This window comes from Nerophis ophidion, linkage group LG12 (genome assembly GCF_033978795.1).
Source record: "Nerophis ophidion isolate RoL-2023_Sa linkage group LG12, RoL_Noph_v1.0, whole genome shotgun sequence".
NCBI classification, from domain to species: Eukaryota; Metazoa; Chordata; class Actinopteri; order Syngnathiformes; family Syngnathidae; genus Nerophis; species Nerophis ophidion.
Genome location: NC_084622.1, coordinates 27745868 through 27763543, shown reverse-complemented (window position 1 = coordinate 27763543; position 17676 = coordinate 27745868). Strand labels below are relative to the sequence as shown.

Here is a 17676-nt window from a genome sequence, read left to right as displayed (position 1 = left end):
CAAGGCTACGGCAAAAGGTGTTGGTGGGAAGAGTGGCGCAGGGGAGATATGGCTTAGGTAGCAGAAGAACACCTCGCTATGATAAGGCGCAGGGGAAAGAGAAGAGGTCACTGATCCTCGAGGAGGTGCGAACAGGAGTTGAGGAAAGGCGAGCCTGCCAGATGGCGTGAATGCGGCAACAAGGCGCTTGGACGAGATGGGAACAAGCAGCAGAGCGTAAGGTCACATGGACCGAGCTCTGGAAAGCCGAACCCTATCGGATAAAGTTCTTGATCCAGGCGGTCAACGACGTGCTGCCAAGTCCATCCAATCTCTTCACCTGGGGAAAGGTGGAGACACCAGGGTGCCACCTCTGCCAGAAGAGAGGAACCATGGAGCACATCCTAAGCTGTTGTCCAAAAGCCTTGGGTGAAGGGCAGTACCACTGGCGAGTGACCAGGTCCTGAGAGCCATAGCTGATACCATCTGCAGGGGAGTCAGTCACAGCAAGAGCCTCCGCCCAGTGAAGAGCACCACTTACACCAGAGCTGGGAAGTAGTCAACACCGGCTGCCCGGAACACCTCTTCTGGTCTGTTGGCAACAGCAGGCGACTGGAAGCTGTCAGTTGATCTGGGAAAGCAGTTGAAGTTCCTTGACGTGGTTGCCAAAACAACACTAAGGCCAGATATTGTGCTCACCTCAGTGGCCTCCAAGCAGGTAAACCTCCTGGAGCTCACAGTGCTTTGGGAGGACGTATGGAGGAGGCCAATGAGAGGAAGAGCGCAAAGTACTCTCAGCTTGTGGAGGAGTGTCGGAGCAATGGGTGGAGGGCGATGTGCCAGCTCGTTGAAGTGGGATGTCCAGGGTTTGTGGGCAAATCTCTCTGCAGGGCCTACAGAATGCTTGGCATCACAGGGGCCAGCCAGTGAAGGGCCATGAAGTTAGCCACAGATGCAGCAGAAGTGGCATCAACGTGGCTGTGGATCAGGAGGGGAGAGGCGTGGCATGCAGGGCAGTAGCGCTACCTAGACACAGGCTGGGGAATGATCAACCCTGGCTGGGTCGCCTAGGGGAGGGGGTCTGATTGTTGAAAGACCCGAAACCCCCTGTGATCCTACGTTACATCACTGAGGATGTGTCCAGTTGCACCATTGGTGTATTTAAAAAGTGTATATATATATGTATACAGTATCATGTTAGACCCGCTCGACATCCATTGCCTTCAGTCCCCTAGAGGGGGGGTGTTGCCCACATATGCGGTCCTCTCCAAGGTTTCTCATAGTCATCATTGTCACCGACGTCCCACTGGGTGTGAGTTTTCCTTGCCCTAATGTGGGCCCTATCGAGGATGTCATAGTGGTTTGTGTTGTGGTTTGTGCAGCTCTTTGAGCCCTATCGAGGATGTTGTAGTGGTTTGATATATATATATATATATATATATATATATATATGTATATATATATATATATATATATATATATATATATATATGTGTGTGTGTGTATACATATATATATATATATATACATATAATTATACATATATATATATATATATATATATATATATATATATATATGTGTGTGTGTGTATACATACATATATATATATATACATATAATTATACATATATATATATATATATATATATATATATATACTGTAGATAGATATATGTATAAATACATCATGAAAGAATTAAATAGTAAGACATCCTAGTATTTTTATTAAACACCTTTAACATTCATACTGTGTATATATATATATATATATATATATATATATATGTATATATATATATATATATATATATAATATATATATATATTAGGGCTGCGAATCTTTGGGTGTCACACGATTCGATTCAATATAGATTCTTGGGGTCGCGATTCGATAATATATCGATTTTTTCGATTCAACGCGATTTTCGATTCAAAAATGATATTTTTCCGATTCAAAACGATTCTGTATTCATTCAATACAATGGGATTTAAGCAGGATCCACCCCATTCTGCTGACATGCTAGCAGAGTAGTAGATTTGAGAAAAAAAAGCTTTTATAACTGTAAAGGACAATGTTTTATCAATTGATTGCCATAATGTAAATTAGTTTTAACTATTAAACGAACCAAAAATATGACTTATTTTATCTTTGTGAAAAAATTGGACACAGTGTGTTGTCAAGCTTATGAGATGCGATGCAAGTGTAAGCCACTGTGACACTATTGTTCTTTTTTTTTTTCTTTTTATAAATGTCTAATGATAATGTAAATGAGGGATTTTTAATCACTGCTATGCTGAAATTATAACTAATATTGATACTGTTGTTGATAATATTCATTTTTGTTTCACTACTTTTGGTTTGTTCTGTGTCGTGTTTGTGTCTCCTCTCAATTGCTCTGTTTATTGCAGTTCTGAGTGTTGCTGGGTCAGGTTTGGTTTTGGAATTGGATTGCATTATTATGGTATTGCTGTGTAGTGGTTTGTTGGATTGATAAAAAAAAAAAAAATTTTTTAAATGAGAATTGATTCTGAATCACACAACGTATTCGATTCGATTTGTATTCTAATTGATTTTTTTCCCACACCCCTAATATATATATATATATATATATATATATATATATATATATATATACACACACACAAACATACATATATACACACACACAAAGTATAAACACATATTTTTATTTATGAAATAGATATAAATAAATCTGATTGTTTTTTTGTGAACATGTTAAAGGTGTTTAATAAAAATACTAGGATGTTTAACTATTTAATTCTTTCATGAAATCAATAATATTAGTTGGTGTGTCACATGATTCTGATTACATGAATTGATTGGAACCAGACAGGTTTTACAGTAGTACTGATAACTTCCACATTTTCAAATTTACATTGTGGAGGACAACGGCAGTCCTTTTTGGCATCTTATTTGTTCAGCTTTCATACTCGTTTTTATATACTTTTCAATAAATATATTGACGGCAAACTCCGTAGCTGGCTAGCTGGTGTGCGCTATCTTTCCAGGACTCTTATTTTGTATGTACTGCCCGAGAGTCTGTTGAAATAAAAAGTGTTTCTTGCCTTCCTGTTATGTTTGCTTTTTGTGCAGACAAAAAAGGAAAAGCAATGTGTAACAATATATTAACTCTTTGTTGCACAAACGGCACAACCCTATGGCAAATATTACGTCAACTTGCAGCAGGTTGGGCCTGTAACTGAAATTATGCTTGCAACGTAAAGCATAACAAAAAGCTGAGTCAGCTCGTACCTCAAATTACTAGTAAATGGTAAATGGGTTATACTTGTATAGCGCTTTTCTACCTTCAAGGTACTCAAAGCACTTTGACAGTATTTCCACATTCACCCATTCACACACACATTCACACACTGATGGCGGGACCTGCCATGCAAGGCCCTAACCACGACCCATCAGGAGCAAGGGTGAAGTGTCTTGCTCAAGGACACAACAGACGTGACGAAGTTGGTAGTAGTTGGGGATTGAACCAGGAACCCTCAGATTGCTGGCACGGCCACTATCCCAACCGCACCACGCTGTCCCATGTAGGTACTCGTAAGTTGTGATAACATTGTATTTTAGATACGTCAGGAAAAAGATTGTGTTTTTTATCATAATGCATGGGCGAAGCATGACAGCAAAGTTTGATTCCCACAAAACCCAGTTTCACACATGGTGGCAACAATAATTATAAAAAAGATCTTAATGATATTAACTGTGTACGAAAGAAGTTCACTTACTGAAGTCTTATAGTTGGGAAGTAAACAGCCGAAAGTTGTTACAACACTCTTCTCGGTCAGGTAACATTCCTTTACCAAAGCTGATACGGTGTCCTACAAAAACACAGAATAGATTTTAGTTCTTTGCTTCACCTTTTTTCACTATAAATATTTGATTTAAGTAAGAAGAAGTCTGTCAACATTTCAACTTCACCTTTGACGTCTGAGTGCACATGTCAGATAGAAATTCAGTTGTGATCTCTGCTAAAGTCTGAAACTGCTTGTCTTGTGCATCTTCATTACGGGAAAACTCATCTTTGTGCTCACTCTGGTAATGAATCACGCGCAAAATGGTGCCAAAAAGAGGTAAACCTTAGGGGAAAAGAAAACATTATTTGCTCCAAAAAATATGACAAGGAGGGAGATTAAAACTGTCAGAAATCCAAAGAAGGTACATGAATCCTGCTTATTAGTAATATTACAGCTGAACTGAACTGACTTTTTGTTCAGTAGCCTCAACATGGGGTACATTAACATCAGCAAAGGAACAACTCACAAGATGAGAGCAAGGCAGACAGAGAGGGAGAAAGGTTTGGCAGTTGGGAGGGGCAGTGTGTGTGTGTGTGTGTGCGTGTGTTCTTGAAAGAGGCGCTGCTGAACGAGAAGCATTTTTTTGCGCTGTGAAATAAGTACATCTTGGCATCTTTTTCCAGAAGAGTCCTGTTTCATCACAATTAAAACTTGCTGTGGTAAAAGCCGGCTTGCTCAATCTCTTCAATACAAGCAAGCACAAAATGACTGCCGGCGGGACATAAAATGAATGAATGAAGCGTTTCTACACAGAGACATGGTTTGCACACACAAGCATATTTGGCGCGATCGAAAATTTCCTAAACTGAAAAGCTTGCAAATAGAATGGTTTGTAAATCAAGTGTCCACTGTATAAATAAAATTACAAAAATACAATAATGATTTACAGTAGTGCTGATTTTTCTGAATTTTTTTTTTACATTCTGTCTCTCTCAAGAACAATAAAAATACCACAAATATAATGTATTATTCATATTTTTGCAATGGGGGTAAAGTTGTTTTGTTTCCTCCATTTTATATATTAGTATTTTAATTCTTAAATATCCCCTGGAGTGCCTTCAAGTACCCTCTGGAGTACTTGTATCATTATTTGAGAACCAGTAATCTAAAAAAAAAAAAGCTCACTTACATGCATCGTCTTTGCTGGTCAGCTGCTTCTGGTTTGTATAGAGAGCTTGCAAGACAGAAAAGGCCTGCACCAAAGTGCCTTTCTGTTCATGCACAACAATTGCAAGTTCATTTGGCTGACACAAGTCTTCACATACAATCTCACATACAAAGTTCCATACTGCTTGACCTGGTCCATCACTGGAAGCTGCAACAAACAAACGTAGAACACATCGTGATGCTTCCTTTTCCAGTACACTGATTTTAAATAGTAAAGGCACATTAAAAGGTGGAAAAATGTAAGTAGAATCGATCATATTTACCAAACAGCTGAATGCCTTCATTTACTGTGGTTAGGAGGTGCATAATGTGTAGGTAAACTTCCAAGCCATTCGGATTCTCTAGTCTGTGAAAATATTGCAACCTTTTTTTTATTCATTGAGATGATCAGGGTTATTTGAAGTTAATATTAAGTGAATGTAAAGTGTTTATTGAATAAGATCCTGCAAAAGCATCAGCCCATAGAAGAGAATAGAATAGAATAGAGTTTTATTGTCATTATTGCAGTGAACAGGTTCAAAGAACAACGAAATTGAAGCAGATCCCCTAAGGTGCATACACAATTTGGTAATATAAATAGTAAAAAAGATAAAAAAGAAGATATGTATCTATATATATGTATATATATCCAACATGCATATATCCATACATATGCATATACAAACCCCGTTTCCATATGAGTTGGGAAAGTGTGTTAGATGTAAATATAAACGGAATACAATGATTTGCAAATCATTTTCAACCCATATTCAGTTGAATATGCTACAAAGACAATATATTTGATGTTCAAACTGATAAACATTTTTTTGGGTTGCAAATAATCATTAACTTTAGAATTTGATGCCAGCAACACGTGACAAAGAAGTTGGGAAAGGTGGCAATAAATACTGATAAAGTTGAGGAATGCTCATCAAACACTTATTTGGAACATTCCACAGACGTGGAGGCTAATTAGGAACAGGTGGGTGCCATGATTGGGTATAATAACAGCTTCCTAAAAAATGCTCAGTCTCTCACAAGAAAGGATGGGGCGAGGGTTTAAGAACAACATTTCTCAACGAGCTATTGCAAGGAATTTAGGGATTTTAGCATCTACGGTCCGTAAAATCATCAAAAGGTTCAGAGAATCAGGAGAAATCACTGCACGTAAGCGATGATATTACGGACCTTTGATCCCTCAGGCGGTACTGCATCAAAAACTGACATTAGGGTGTAAAGGATATCACCACATGGACACTTCATGAAACCACTGTCAGTAATTACAGTTGGTTGCTACATCTGTAAGTGCAAGTTAAAACTCTACTATGCAAAGCAAAAGCCATTTATCAACAACACCCAGGAACGCTGCTCATCTAAGATGGACTGATGCAAAGTGGAAAAGTGTTTTGTGGTCTGTTGAGTCCACATTTCAAATCATATTTGGAAACTGTGGACGTGGTGTCCTCCGGAACAAAGAGGAAAAGAACCCTCCGAATTGTTATAGGCGCAAAGTTCTAAAGCCAGCATCTGTAATGTTATGGGGGTGTATTAGTGCCCAAGGCATGGTAACTTACACATCTGTGAAGGCACCATTAATGCTAAATGGTTCATACAGGTTTTGGAGCAAAAAATGTTGTCATCCAAGCAACGTTATCATGCTTATTTCAGCAATACAATGCCAAGCCACGTGTTACAACAGCGTGGCTTCGTAGTAAAAGAGTGCGAGTACTTTCCTGGCCCGCCTGCAGTCCAGACATGTCTCCTATCTAAAATGTGTGGCGCTATATTAAGCGTAAAATACAACAACAAGACCCCGGACTGTTGAACTGTACATCAAGCAAGAATGGTAAAGAATTCCACTTTCAAAGCTTCAACAATTAGTTTCCTCAGTTGCCAAACGTTTATTGAGTGTTGTTGAAAGAAAATGGGATGTAACACAGTGGTGAACATGCCCTTTCCCAACCACTTTGGCACATGTTGCAGCCATGAAATTCTAAGTTAATTATTATTTGCAAAAAAAAATAAAGTTTATGAGTTTGAACATCAAATATCTTGTCTTTGTAGTGCATTCAATTAAATATGCGTTGAAAAGTATTTGCAAATCATTGTATTCCGTTTATATTTACATCTAACACAGTTTCCCAACTCATATGGAAACGGGGTTTGTATATTATAATGTACCATGGGTACATCATAGCTGTATACAGGGCTGATGAAGGAAGGGGGCCGAGCAGAATTTGATTTTGAGGGCCCCCCCATGACAATTTTTTTTTCCCCTGACATATCCTTTTTGTAATCTTAGTTGAATTTACTTTGATGTTTGATACAAGTTTTGTACTAAAATGCATCCATGGGAAATAAATTCTTCACTAATATCTATTTGTAAAAAAATAACATACTACATATTTAAAACACACATTTGCATATCTTCCTGACACATGTCTGACCAGAATTTAATCCCAGTAAAGCTGGGCACCAAGGCTCAGTACTACCATCGTATTATTATCAGTGAAGGGGCTCGGAATATGTTTGTGGTAAAATTTTATATGAGGCGTTCTGTCCACCCCCCACGAATCACGAGGTCCTACTCACAGCTCAGGTTCTCCCTATAGAAAGGGGGCACCCTGGCTGTTTAACAAACTCTTTACAAAGATAATAACTCACCGTATTAATTGACATTGTCAGAGTTTTTTTATTTTATTTTATTAATTTTACTAATATAATATTAATTAAATGCAAGTTACACATAAAAAAAATTTAAGCATCTCTGGCTGAGATAGGCGCCAGCGCCCCCCGCGACCCTGAAAGGGAATAAGCGGTAGAAAATGGATGGATGGATGGATGGATGGGTAGGTCACTTAACACTAAGCATTAATGTCAATTTAGAATCGTTTTATTGTATATTATTGTGCAAATGTATGGTTTATCTGATTACTTTTTATTACAAAACAAGCACTGGCCCCATTTCTCTGCCTTAGGGTTGGAGACCTACCTAAGCTGCTTGGCAGCTTCAAGAAGGCACAGGGCTATGTCCAGAGGGCTGTCAACATCATCACCCTCTTCCTCACTTGGCTGAGCTGTGATCCAACTTTTCATCAACTCCTCATCAATGTCAAACAGCTTGTCAACAAGCTCGCCCACTTTCTCTAGCAGGTCCGCTGTTGAATAAACAAAAGAAAACACATCAGCACTGACGTCAGCAATGTCGCAAAACAGACAGAGTCGCTGACAAGGACAGCATGTTGTATAAGCATCTTATTATGCCACATCTGACACTGTTTGTACTTAAACGATACATTCACCAGCCACAACATTACATAACACACAACAAAAATGTGCATTAGAAAGCATTAGCAAATCTAGCAAGAGTTATTACTTTACTCCTGTTGATCGGGTTATCAGATTGCCTAAAGATTACACTGGTTACAAATAAATGTTGTACTGCTGTCTATGAAAATTTAGTATTTGGCGCAAATTGCAGTTCAACATCCCTTTTGAAATGTGACATGTTTTATCCAACTTTAAATAATGAATGGTATGTGCTGACAAGGGCTGCAACAATTAATTGATTACAAAAAATATTCACTTTATATTGCTGTTAAGCATTTAATGAGTGTAACCAATACAAATTGTTCAAATCCGGACTGCATGGATTGCCCAGAAGGTTAAATATGCCAACATAATTACCACACGCCCATTTAATAGAGCGCAAATGAGAGCATGGTGTGTGGGTGACATGATCTTTCTGGTGGCAAACAGCGGAGATTTTAAAAATGTTTTATACATGCAGACATGTTAAAATTGCAATTGATGACATGTATTTTTTCATTTCAACTATTTCCCTAAAATACACAATGAGGCTATACAGTGTGTTTTATTCGATAACACACTTAGTTGAACAAACTATTTGATAGATTACTTGAATTTTTAAATAATTGATGGCTCCAGACTTTGTGCTGACCTCACAATTGTGCCTATTGGTCTTATTAGAATAAACATAATATTTAATTGTTTCAGACCATGTACATTATATTTACTTCTTAGTTTGTTGCCTTATTTGAAGCAATCTTCATGTACAAATTGCACATATTCTAAGAAATGCTGGTGAAGATTTGATAAACATGGCATGGGTGGAGGAATCTATTTGAATCATATCTCCGCTTATCTTGTGCAGATGTACCAACTAACTTGTAAAGGGTGAGTATCCATCAGTTTAATACAGCATTTGTGTAAGAAAGTAAAAGTACTATTTGTTGAGCTGCGCATGATGAAAAGGAGGTTGTAACGCAGAGACGTCTGTTGCCGTATTCGTTGAAGCCAAAGGGCACAGACATCTTTTTGAGACACACAGGTCAGGATCAACCTGAAAATATCCCGAGAGAAGATGAATAATTCGCCAAATGGTGAGATTGTCGAAGATCCTCACATTAGATAGATTGCATTACCTGCTTGCCTCCAGGAGGGTTGGTGGATCAGTATCTCCAAACAGAAGCAACAGCACAGCGCTGCGGACAAACAGGGAATTGCATTAAAAAAGGATGACCACAATCTTTTACATCCAGGCTGACATAGTTCAATATTTACCACAAGTCTTCATTCTGGCTGAGAGGCAGGCAAGAATCAGGGAAACAAGCAATGTTCCCAAGTATTCCTACGCAAATTTCCTAAAGGAAAATAAGTTAATAAATTCTGCAGAGTCGGATGAGAATTAAAAAAAACATACCACAAAATGTGATGCAAGTACAAACCCAGTTTCCATATGAGTTGGGAAAATGTGTTATGTAAATATAAACGGAATACAATGATTTGCAAATCCTTTTCAACTCATATTCAATTGAATGCACTACAAAGACAAGATATTTGATAATCAAGCTAATAAACTTTATTTTTTCTTGCAAATAATGATTAACTTAGAATTTCATGGCTACAACACGTGCCAAAGTAGTTGGGAAAGGGCATGTTCACCACTGTGTTACATCACCTTTTCTTTTAACAACACTCAATAAACGTTTGGGAACTGAGGAAACTAATTGTTGAAGCTTTGAAAGTGGAATTCTTTCCCATTCTTGTTTTATGTAGAGCTTCAGTCGTTCAACAGTCCGGGGTCTCCGCTGTCGTATTTTACGCTTCATAATGCGCCACACATTTTCGATGGGAGACAGGTCTGGACTGCAGGCGGGCCAGGAAAGTACCCGCACTCTTTTTTTACGAAACCACACTGTTGTAACACGAGCTGAATGTGGCTTGGCATTGTCTTGCTAAAATGAGCAGGGGCGTCCATGAAAAATACGGCGCTTAAATGGCAGCATATGTCGTTCCAAAACCTGTATGTACCTTTCAGCATTAATGGTGCCTTCACAGATGTGTAAGCTACCCATGCCTTGGTTACTAATGCATCCCCATACCATCACAAATGCTGGCTTTTGAACTTTACGTCGATAACAGTCTGGATGGTTCGCTTCCCCTTTGGTCCGGATGACACGATGTTGATTATTTCCAAAAACAATTTGAAATGTGGACTCGTCAGACCACACAACACTTTTCCACTTTGCATCAGTCCATCTTAGATGATCTCGGGCACAGAGAAGCCGGCGGCGTATCTGGATGTTGTTGATTAATGGCTTTCGCTTTGCATAGTAGAGCTTTAACTTGCACTTATAGATGTAGCGAAGAACTGTATTTAGTGGCAGTGGTTTTCTGAAGTGTTCCTGAGCCCATGTGGTGATATCCTTTAGAGATTGATGTTGGTTTTTGAAACAGTGCCGTCTGAGGGATCGAAGGTCACGGTCATTCACTGTTGGTTTCCGGCCATGCAGTTTACGTGGAGTGATTTTTCCAGATTCTCTGAACCTTTTGATGATATTATGGACCGTAGATGTTGAAATCCCTAAATTTCTTGCAATTGCACTTTGAAAAACGTTGATCTTAAACTGTTTGACTATTTGCTCACGCAGTTGAAGACAAAGGGGTGTACCTCGCCCCATCCTTTCTTGTGAAAGACTGAGCATTTTTTGGGGAGCTGTTTTTATACCCAATCATGGCACCCACTTGTTCCCAATTAGCCTGCACACCTGTGGGATGTTCCAAATAAGTGTTTGATGAGGATTCCTCAACTTTATCAGTCTTTATTGCCACCTTTCCCAACTTATTTGTCACATGTTGCTGGAATCTAATTCTAGAGTTAATGAGTATTTGCAAAAAAAAATTTTTTTATCAGTTTGAACATCAAATATGTTGTCTTTGTAGCATATTCAACTGAATATGGGTTGAAAATGATTTGCAAATCATTGTATTCCGTTTATATTTACATCTGACACAATTTCCCAACTCATATGGAAACGGGGTTTGTAGAAAATGGTGAACTTACTGTCAGACGTGGACTGCCAGATTTGGCTATCACGCCAAGAAGGATGTCTGGAGCTTTGAATTCCTGCAGGAAACCAGCAACATCCTGCACACAGTTGGTAAATTAAAAACGGAATAGGTAAATTAGTACTAGTTCTTGCATACATGCAACTGACAAGAAATTACACTACAAGTGATTTCTTTAATCTTGTTTTGTTCTGATCGAAGTATTTAGGTCCTCATTCCCCTTAAAAAGAAGGATAAGAATTACTGTTATTAAGGCTGAAGCATTCGATTATTTTAGTAATCCAGGAATATATCGATTAAATTGTTCCATTAAATAAGTAATCGGATAAAACACACTTTATAGCCTCAATGCGTATTTTAGGGAAAATAGTTTTAAAAAAAAATTAAAATAACTACCGGTATTTACTGCCACACAGATCACTGCAACCGCATACCACTGCTCTCATGTGCACTCTATTGCACCGGCCGTACGAAAACATTGGGTTCTTGGTCTCCTCCCTGACAAGACTAAGATAAATGCAGCAATGTACAAAGACATCTTTGATGAAAACCAACGCTTGCCATTAGGGCTGGGCAATGTACAGAGTTTGTAAAATATATTGATATACTTTTAAAGAAAGTATGAATCAGGAAAATATCTTAATATCGATATAATTTAGTTCATGTTAAAATGACCAAATGCCGCTTATTTGTTGAGTTCCTTGATTCTCCCCCGCTTCCCACTCCCTCTCAACGCTCCATGGGCTATTAAACCAAAACTGTTCGGTTCATTGGCAACACTAAATTGGCCCGTGTGTGTGAATGTGAGTGTGAATGTTGTCTGTCTATCTGTGTTGGCCCTGCGATGAGATGACAACTTGTCCAGGGTGTAAACCGCCTTCCGCCCGATTGTAGCTGAGATAGGCATCAGCGCCCCCCGCAACCCCAAAGGGAATAAGCGGTAGGAAATGGATGGATGGATGTTCTCGACATGGAATACACATTTAGGAACACACATGATTGTGGCAGACATATGATGACTTTTGCTACAGAAAAGCCTGTCTAAATGCTACATTTCATTTTCATTAGTGTTTTAGAACAAGACAGTAACTGACGTTTTGTTCATTATTTCTACTGTTTATATTTTGACATTGTATAGTTGAATCGTTTCGAAACAAACAGTGTGACTGCAAGATATTTGTTATTTCATGCTATATATCACAAATGGCTATTCAGATAAAGGACGTTAGCTAATAGAATAAACACTGTTTGTAATCTTTATGATTTTTGCAGTTTTTTTGTGTGTCAAAAATTGCCTCTGATTATGACAAATGTGAAGGTTTTAGCCACAATCTAACCTGTCTGAATGCTGAAATTCATGATGCGTCGGGGGGCGTCTAGGCTTTTTGAATTTCAAAAGTTGGCAGGTACGCTTCTGGCTCGGTTGTGTGGCCATGGTTTGGATTTAAGCCACTGGATGAAAAGCAGGAGAATTTGTTTTGTCGGGAGTGTCAGAAACTTGTGGCAACAAAAAGTTGGAGCACAAAGAACCTATTCCACCACCTTCTACAGCAACACCCATTACCGTACGAAGAGTGCATAACACTTTGTGACATGACAGTGGCAGTGCAATCCACGTCCCCAGCACTAAAACAATGTACACTGCAAGCTTCGGTATCACGAGTAGCGCCTGATGAGAAACCCAGCAAAAGGTGAGAACAGATAACCAGGGCGATCGCATATCACATTGCTAAAAATCTAGTCCCCATTTCCACCGTTGAACGCGACAGGTTTGTTCGCCTCATCAAAGTCCTCGACCCCAGGTACTTGTTGCATATTTCGCACGAGAAATGCTGCCAAAAATGTACACCGAAGTGAGGAAGATCATAGTCGCACAATTAAGTCAAGTCACTTACTTGGCGCTGACCACAGATATGTGGTCTAGTAGGACAACCGAACCGTACGTGTTTGACAGTCCATTAGACATTAGACAAACTTTAATGATCCACAAGGGAAATTGTTCCACACAGTAGCTCAGTTACAATGATGGAAAATGTAAGGATGGAAAGGACAATGCAGGTATAAATACACTAAATATAGCGATATAAAATATAACATATATACGTAATATTTACCAAATATATGTATGATACATATATTATATATACTGATATATTATGTCTATATCATATACACAATATATAACAATTACCATGTACAATATTACAGTATATGTGACATTACATTGTTGACTGGGAATTAAAAATTGGCTGTCTGCAAATTTATTTTTTATCTGAGTTTCATACATTTAGTATTATTTGCAAAGCTATGATATTTATTTTATGTAGAAAGAATATTTTTCTAGTTTATGTAAACATTCTTTGTTTTTCTATTTTATTCACGTTATGTAATTCCGTTATGTAATTCTGTACTACTTAAACAGTTTATTTTCTGTGCTGTTAATACCTATCTTGACTAACTGGGTTAATAAAAGTCCCACTGACTGTTTACAGTTGTCAGTCAGTTCAATTGAAAATTTCTGTGAATTTCACTCAAAAATTGATATCCTTATATGTATATTTTCACTGGAAAATATATCGAGATATATATCGAATATCGAGTTTAAGTAAAAATATAGAGATATACTTTTTCGTCCATATCGCCCAGCCCTACTTGCCATCCAATCTGATAAAGCTTTAGAGGTACTGCAAAGACCCTAGTGTGTGAATGTGAGTGTGAATGTTGTCTGTCTATCTATGTTGGCCCTGCGATGAGGTGGCGACTTGTCCAGGGTGTACCCCGCCTTCCGCCCGATTGTAGCTGAGATAGGCGCCAGCGCCCCCCACGACCCCAAAGGGAATAAGCGGTAGGAAAATGGATGGATGGATGGATGCCCAAAGATGGATGAGCCGAGACTGTTTTACCATAATCAAAAGGAATTAAAGCCGTAATTGCTGCAAAGGGTGCATCAACAAAGTATGGAGCAAAGGCTGTGAATACTTACGGTTTGTAATTTTAGATTTTTTTTTTTCAATACATTTGCAAATTTAAAAAAATCAAATCACATTATTATTATAGGGTATTGTCTTTAGAATTTTGAGAACAAAAATGTATTTATTGCATTTTGGAATAATAATGTAACATAACAAAATGTGGAAAAAGTGAAGCACTGCTAATACTTTTCGGATGAGCTGTATCAACAGGGCATTTCAGTTGGGGCTAAAGTAGAGATAAGTCTCTTTTTCATATTTAAAGAAAGCATCCCATACTTCTAGAAAGGGTTATGTTTGGTTGGTATCAGCACTTCAGTCATCAACAATTATATAATCTGAAAAATGGACATTGAAACAGTGTAGGTCTGACTTTGTAGGATATGTACAGCGAGCAATCAACATAGTGAGCTCAGCAAGCATTTGATTATCTACAATCCGGGGAGGTGGGATGTGGTGGGGGAGGGGTGTTAGTCTAAATGATAAATGGGTTGTACTTGTATAGCACTTTTCTACCTTCAAGGTACTCAAAGCGCTTTGACACTACTTCCACATTTACCTATTCACACACTGATGGAGGGAGCTGCCATGCAAGGTGCTAACCAGCACCCATCAGGAGCAAGGGTGAAGTGTCTTGCTCAACACACAATGCACGTGACGAGGTCGGTACTAGGTGGGGATTGAACAAGGGACCCTCGGGTTGCGCACGGCCACTCTGCCACAGCGCCACGCCGTCTAGGGTTGTAGTTGCCTGGAGGTGTTTTTTTAGTGAGGTTTCCTCAAATAGAATCACTCTAGGATCCCCCTCCCAAAATAACTTAATTGAATTCAGAGAGAAAAAATGTGGTTATAAATACGTGTAATTGATCCTATTAAGTACTTATTCCATTTGTAGAATAAATTGTTAGACTTCAATTCTAATCTCCTCGCTTCATTCAGACAGTCGTTAACACAGCCCTAAATTATTATTATCATTATTAAGAAAAATACAACAACCAAAAAGGCTAATGAACAAGCACATAGCACTCACCCTATCCATGGCCATATCCCAAACTCGACACAAATCTTCTTCATCGTCATCTGTCAGCTGCATCTGACCTTCTGAATCCTCCTCTGAAGGCTTTGTGACCATCTGAAGAACACACATGTCATGATTCTGATATGTGATGAACGAAAGAGCTTATTGTTGTTGATTGATTCTTTCATTAGTAGATTGCACAGTACAGTATATATTCCGTACAATTGACCACTAAATGGTAAAACCTGAAAACGTTTTTCAACTTGTTTAAGTCGGGCTCCACATTATTCAATTCATGGTATAAATATATACTATCAGCATAATACAGTATACACAAGTTATTCATCAGAATATATACATTGAATTATTTACATTATTTACAATCCGGGGGGTGAGATGTGAAGGGGGTTGGGGCGGAGGGGTTAGGTTTGGTTGATATCAGCACTTCAGTCATCGACAATTATATCATTTGAGAAATGGACATTTAAACAGTGTAGGTCTGACTTAGTAGGATATGTACAGCGAGCAGTGAACATAGTGAGCTCAGAAAGCATAAGAACAAGTATTTACATTTGATTATTTACAATCCGGGTGTAGTGTCAAAGCGCTTTGAGTACCTTGAAGGTAGAAAAGCGCTATACAAGTACAACCCATTTATCATTATTATTTATTTAACACTAAAGACTTCAGCACAATGGTTTGCCGACCTGGATGACGCGAGTCAGGGTGCTGAAAAGCCAGTGTTTGCTGTAAACTGTGTCACCGATGGCATCTGCAGCTTCTGCCTCTGGAGGAGGTGATGGGTTGCGTTCCATTTCTGGTGAGTGACCGCCTCTGTGCAGTGAGCCTGTCTTTTTTGGTTCTTCTTCAGCGGCACCAATATGACAGTCTGAAATAGGAACAGGAGAAAATATTACTAATATCAAGTGCATAATCAAAACTTACTTGCAACTTACAAGCACACTATATGCACTGTTGTTACACTACAGTGTTTATGTTATACTCATACCGTACAACAAAGACATTACTATTTGGACGTACTGAATTAATGAACATTATCAAGACACAAAAAATAAGTGAGCATGAAGTAAATAGATAATAGATAATGGAGGACGTCAATGTTGAGATATTCAGCACATGTAAATAATTCAAAGGAAAACCTAAGCTAGCAGTTGAGCATTAGTAGAGACCTCGGACTTCAGAACATTGTTGATGTATTCAATAATAGACTTACCCATTTTTAATGATAATAATTATAAGTAAACATTATATCGACAGGCGACTGAAGACGACATTTCAGATCTCTTCCACCACTGGCGAGTTCAACCCCGTGTGCATGCGCAGCGGCTGAACTGGTCTTCTTCGTGCGTTTTCTGTGTCATCTTGATCTAAATGTTGCCCCCTGCAGGGAGTTTGAAGAAACACATGCTAATGTGGGACTTTAGTCAAATACATGTTGGTTCATGTTCATTATGTTTTTATCTTGGACAGTTTCCCTAAGTATTTCACCAATTATTGAATGTTCCACACACCTAGAACGTGTTTGAACAAGACCACCCGTGAGTATGTTTACTATACAAATGTGTAATTAATTTTGAAAGTGTTGATGGTAGCGCTTTTTTTAGCATGACCGTCAACATGGTTGCTTTTGAAAACAAACTTTTAACTAGTGATGGTCAGATGTTATTTTCGGCACAAGACTCCACCTGTTGGTCAAATGTATAATTACAAACAGCTTCATCTTAACTTACTGAAACCCACTACGCAGTCTGATAGTTTATATATCAATGATGAAATATTAACAGTGCAACACATGCCAATAGGGCCATTTTAGTTTACTAAATTGTAATTTTAAATTTCCCGGTAGTTTTTTCTTGAAAACGTCGCGTAATGATGACCTGTATGCTTGACGTCACGGGCTGTTAGGAATATGAGCGCTGCACACACACACAGCTAAAAGTTGTCTGCTTTAACCGCATAATTACACAGTATTTTTGAGATCTGTGTTGCTGAATCCTTTGCAATTTGTTCAATTAATATTGGAGATGTCAAAGTAGAAAGATGGAGTAGGCAAGCTTTAGCCTTTAGCCACACAAACACACGGTGATTCCTTGTTTAAAATTCACGGAGGTGAAACTTTACTATGGATCACAGCGAACATGGATCCCAACCGAATGTCAACCAGCAGGTTTCGGTGGGAAAATTGTGGTAAAAAGTCGCTTTTACCGGAGATCAGCTGAGCTTGTGCCGTCCATACAGCTGCCGTCGACTTCCATCAGACACTGCGCTTCAACACACCCGTGGACGTACACCTCCGACTATAAGGTACTGTTAAACTCACTAAAACACTAGCAACAC

The 17676-nt window shown here is 38.5% G+C and overlaps 1 protein-coding gene across 1 annotated transcript in view; it reads right to left on the bottom strand.

Annotated features, from left to right (window-relative positions):
* Positions 1 to 16701, bottom strand: part of saal1 (serum amyloid A-like 1) — a 30807-nt gene extending 14106 nt beyond the window's left edge. Inside the window, exons 1-12 of the mRNA XM_061917222.1 lie at positions 16553 to 16701; positions 16026 to 16207; positions 15331 to 15432; positions 11327 to 11410; positions 9544 to 9623; positions 9405 to 9464; positions 9207 to 9322; positions 7952 to 8117; positions 5244 to 5326; positions 4943 to 5128; positions 3938 to 4095; positions 3745 to 3837 (exon numbers count right to left, since the gene is read on the bottom strand). Coding sequence (XP_061773206.1) covers positions 3745 to 3837; positions 3938 to 4095; positions 4943 to 5128; positions 5244 to 5326; positions 7952 to 8117; positions 9207 to 9322; positions 9405 to 9464; positions 9544 to 9623; positions 11327 to 11410; positions 15331 to 15432; positions 16026 to 16207; positions 16553 to 16556 — 1314 coding nt within the window. The 5' untranslated portion in view covers positions 16557 to 16701. The remainder of the gene's footprint in view (positions 1 to 3744; positions 3838 to 3937; positions 4096 to 4942; positions 5129 to 5243; positions 5327 to 7951; positions 8118 to 9206; positions 9323 to 9404; positions 9465 to 9543; positions 9624 to 11326; positions 11411 to 15330; positions 15433 to 16025; positions 16208 to 16552) is intronic.
* Positions 16702 to 17676: the final 975 nt, after the last annotated feature.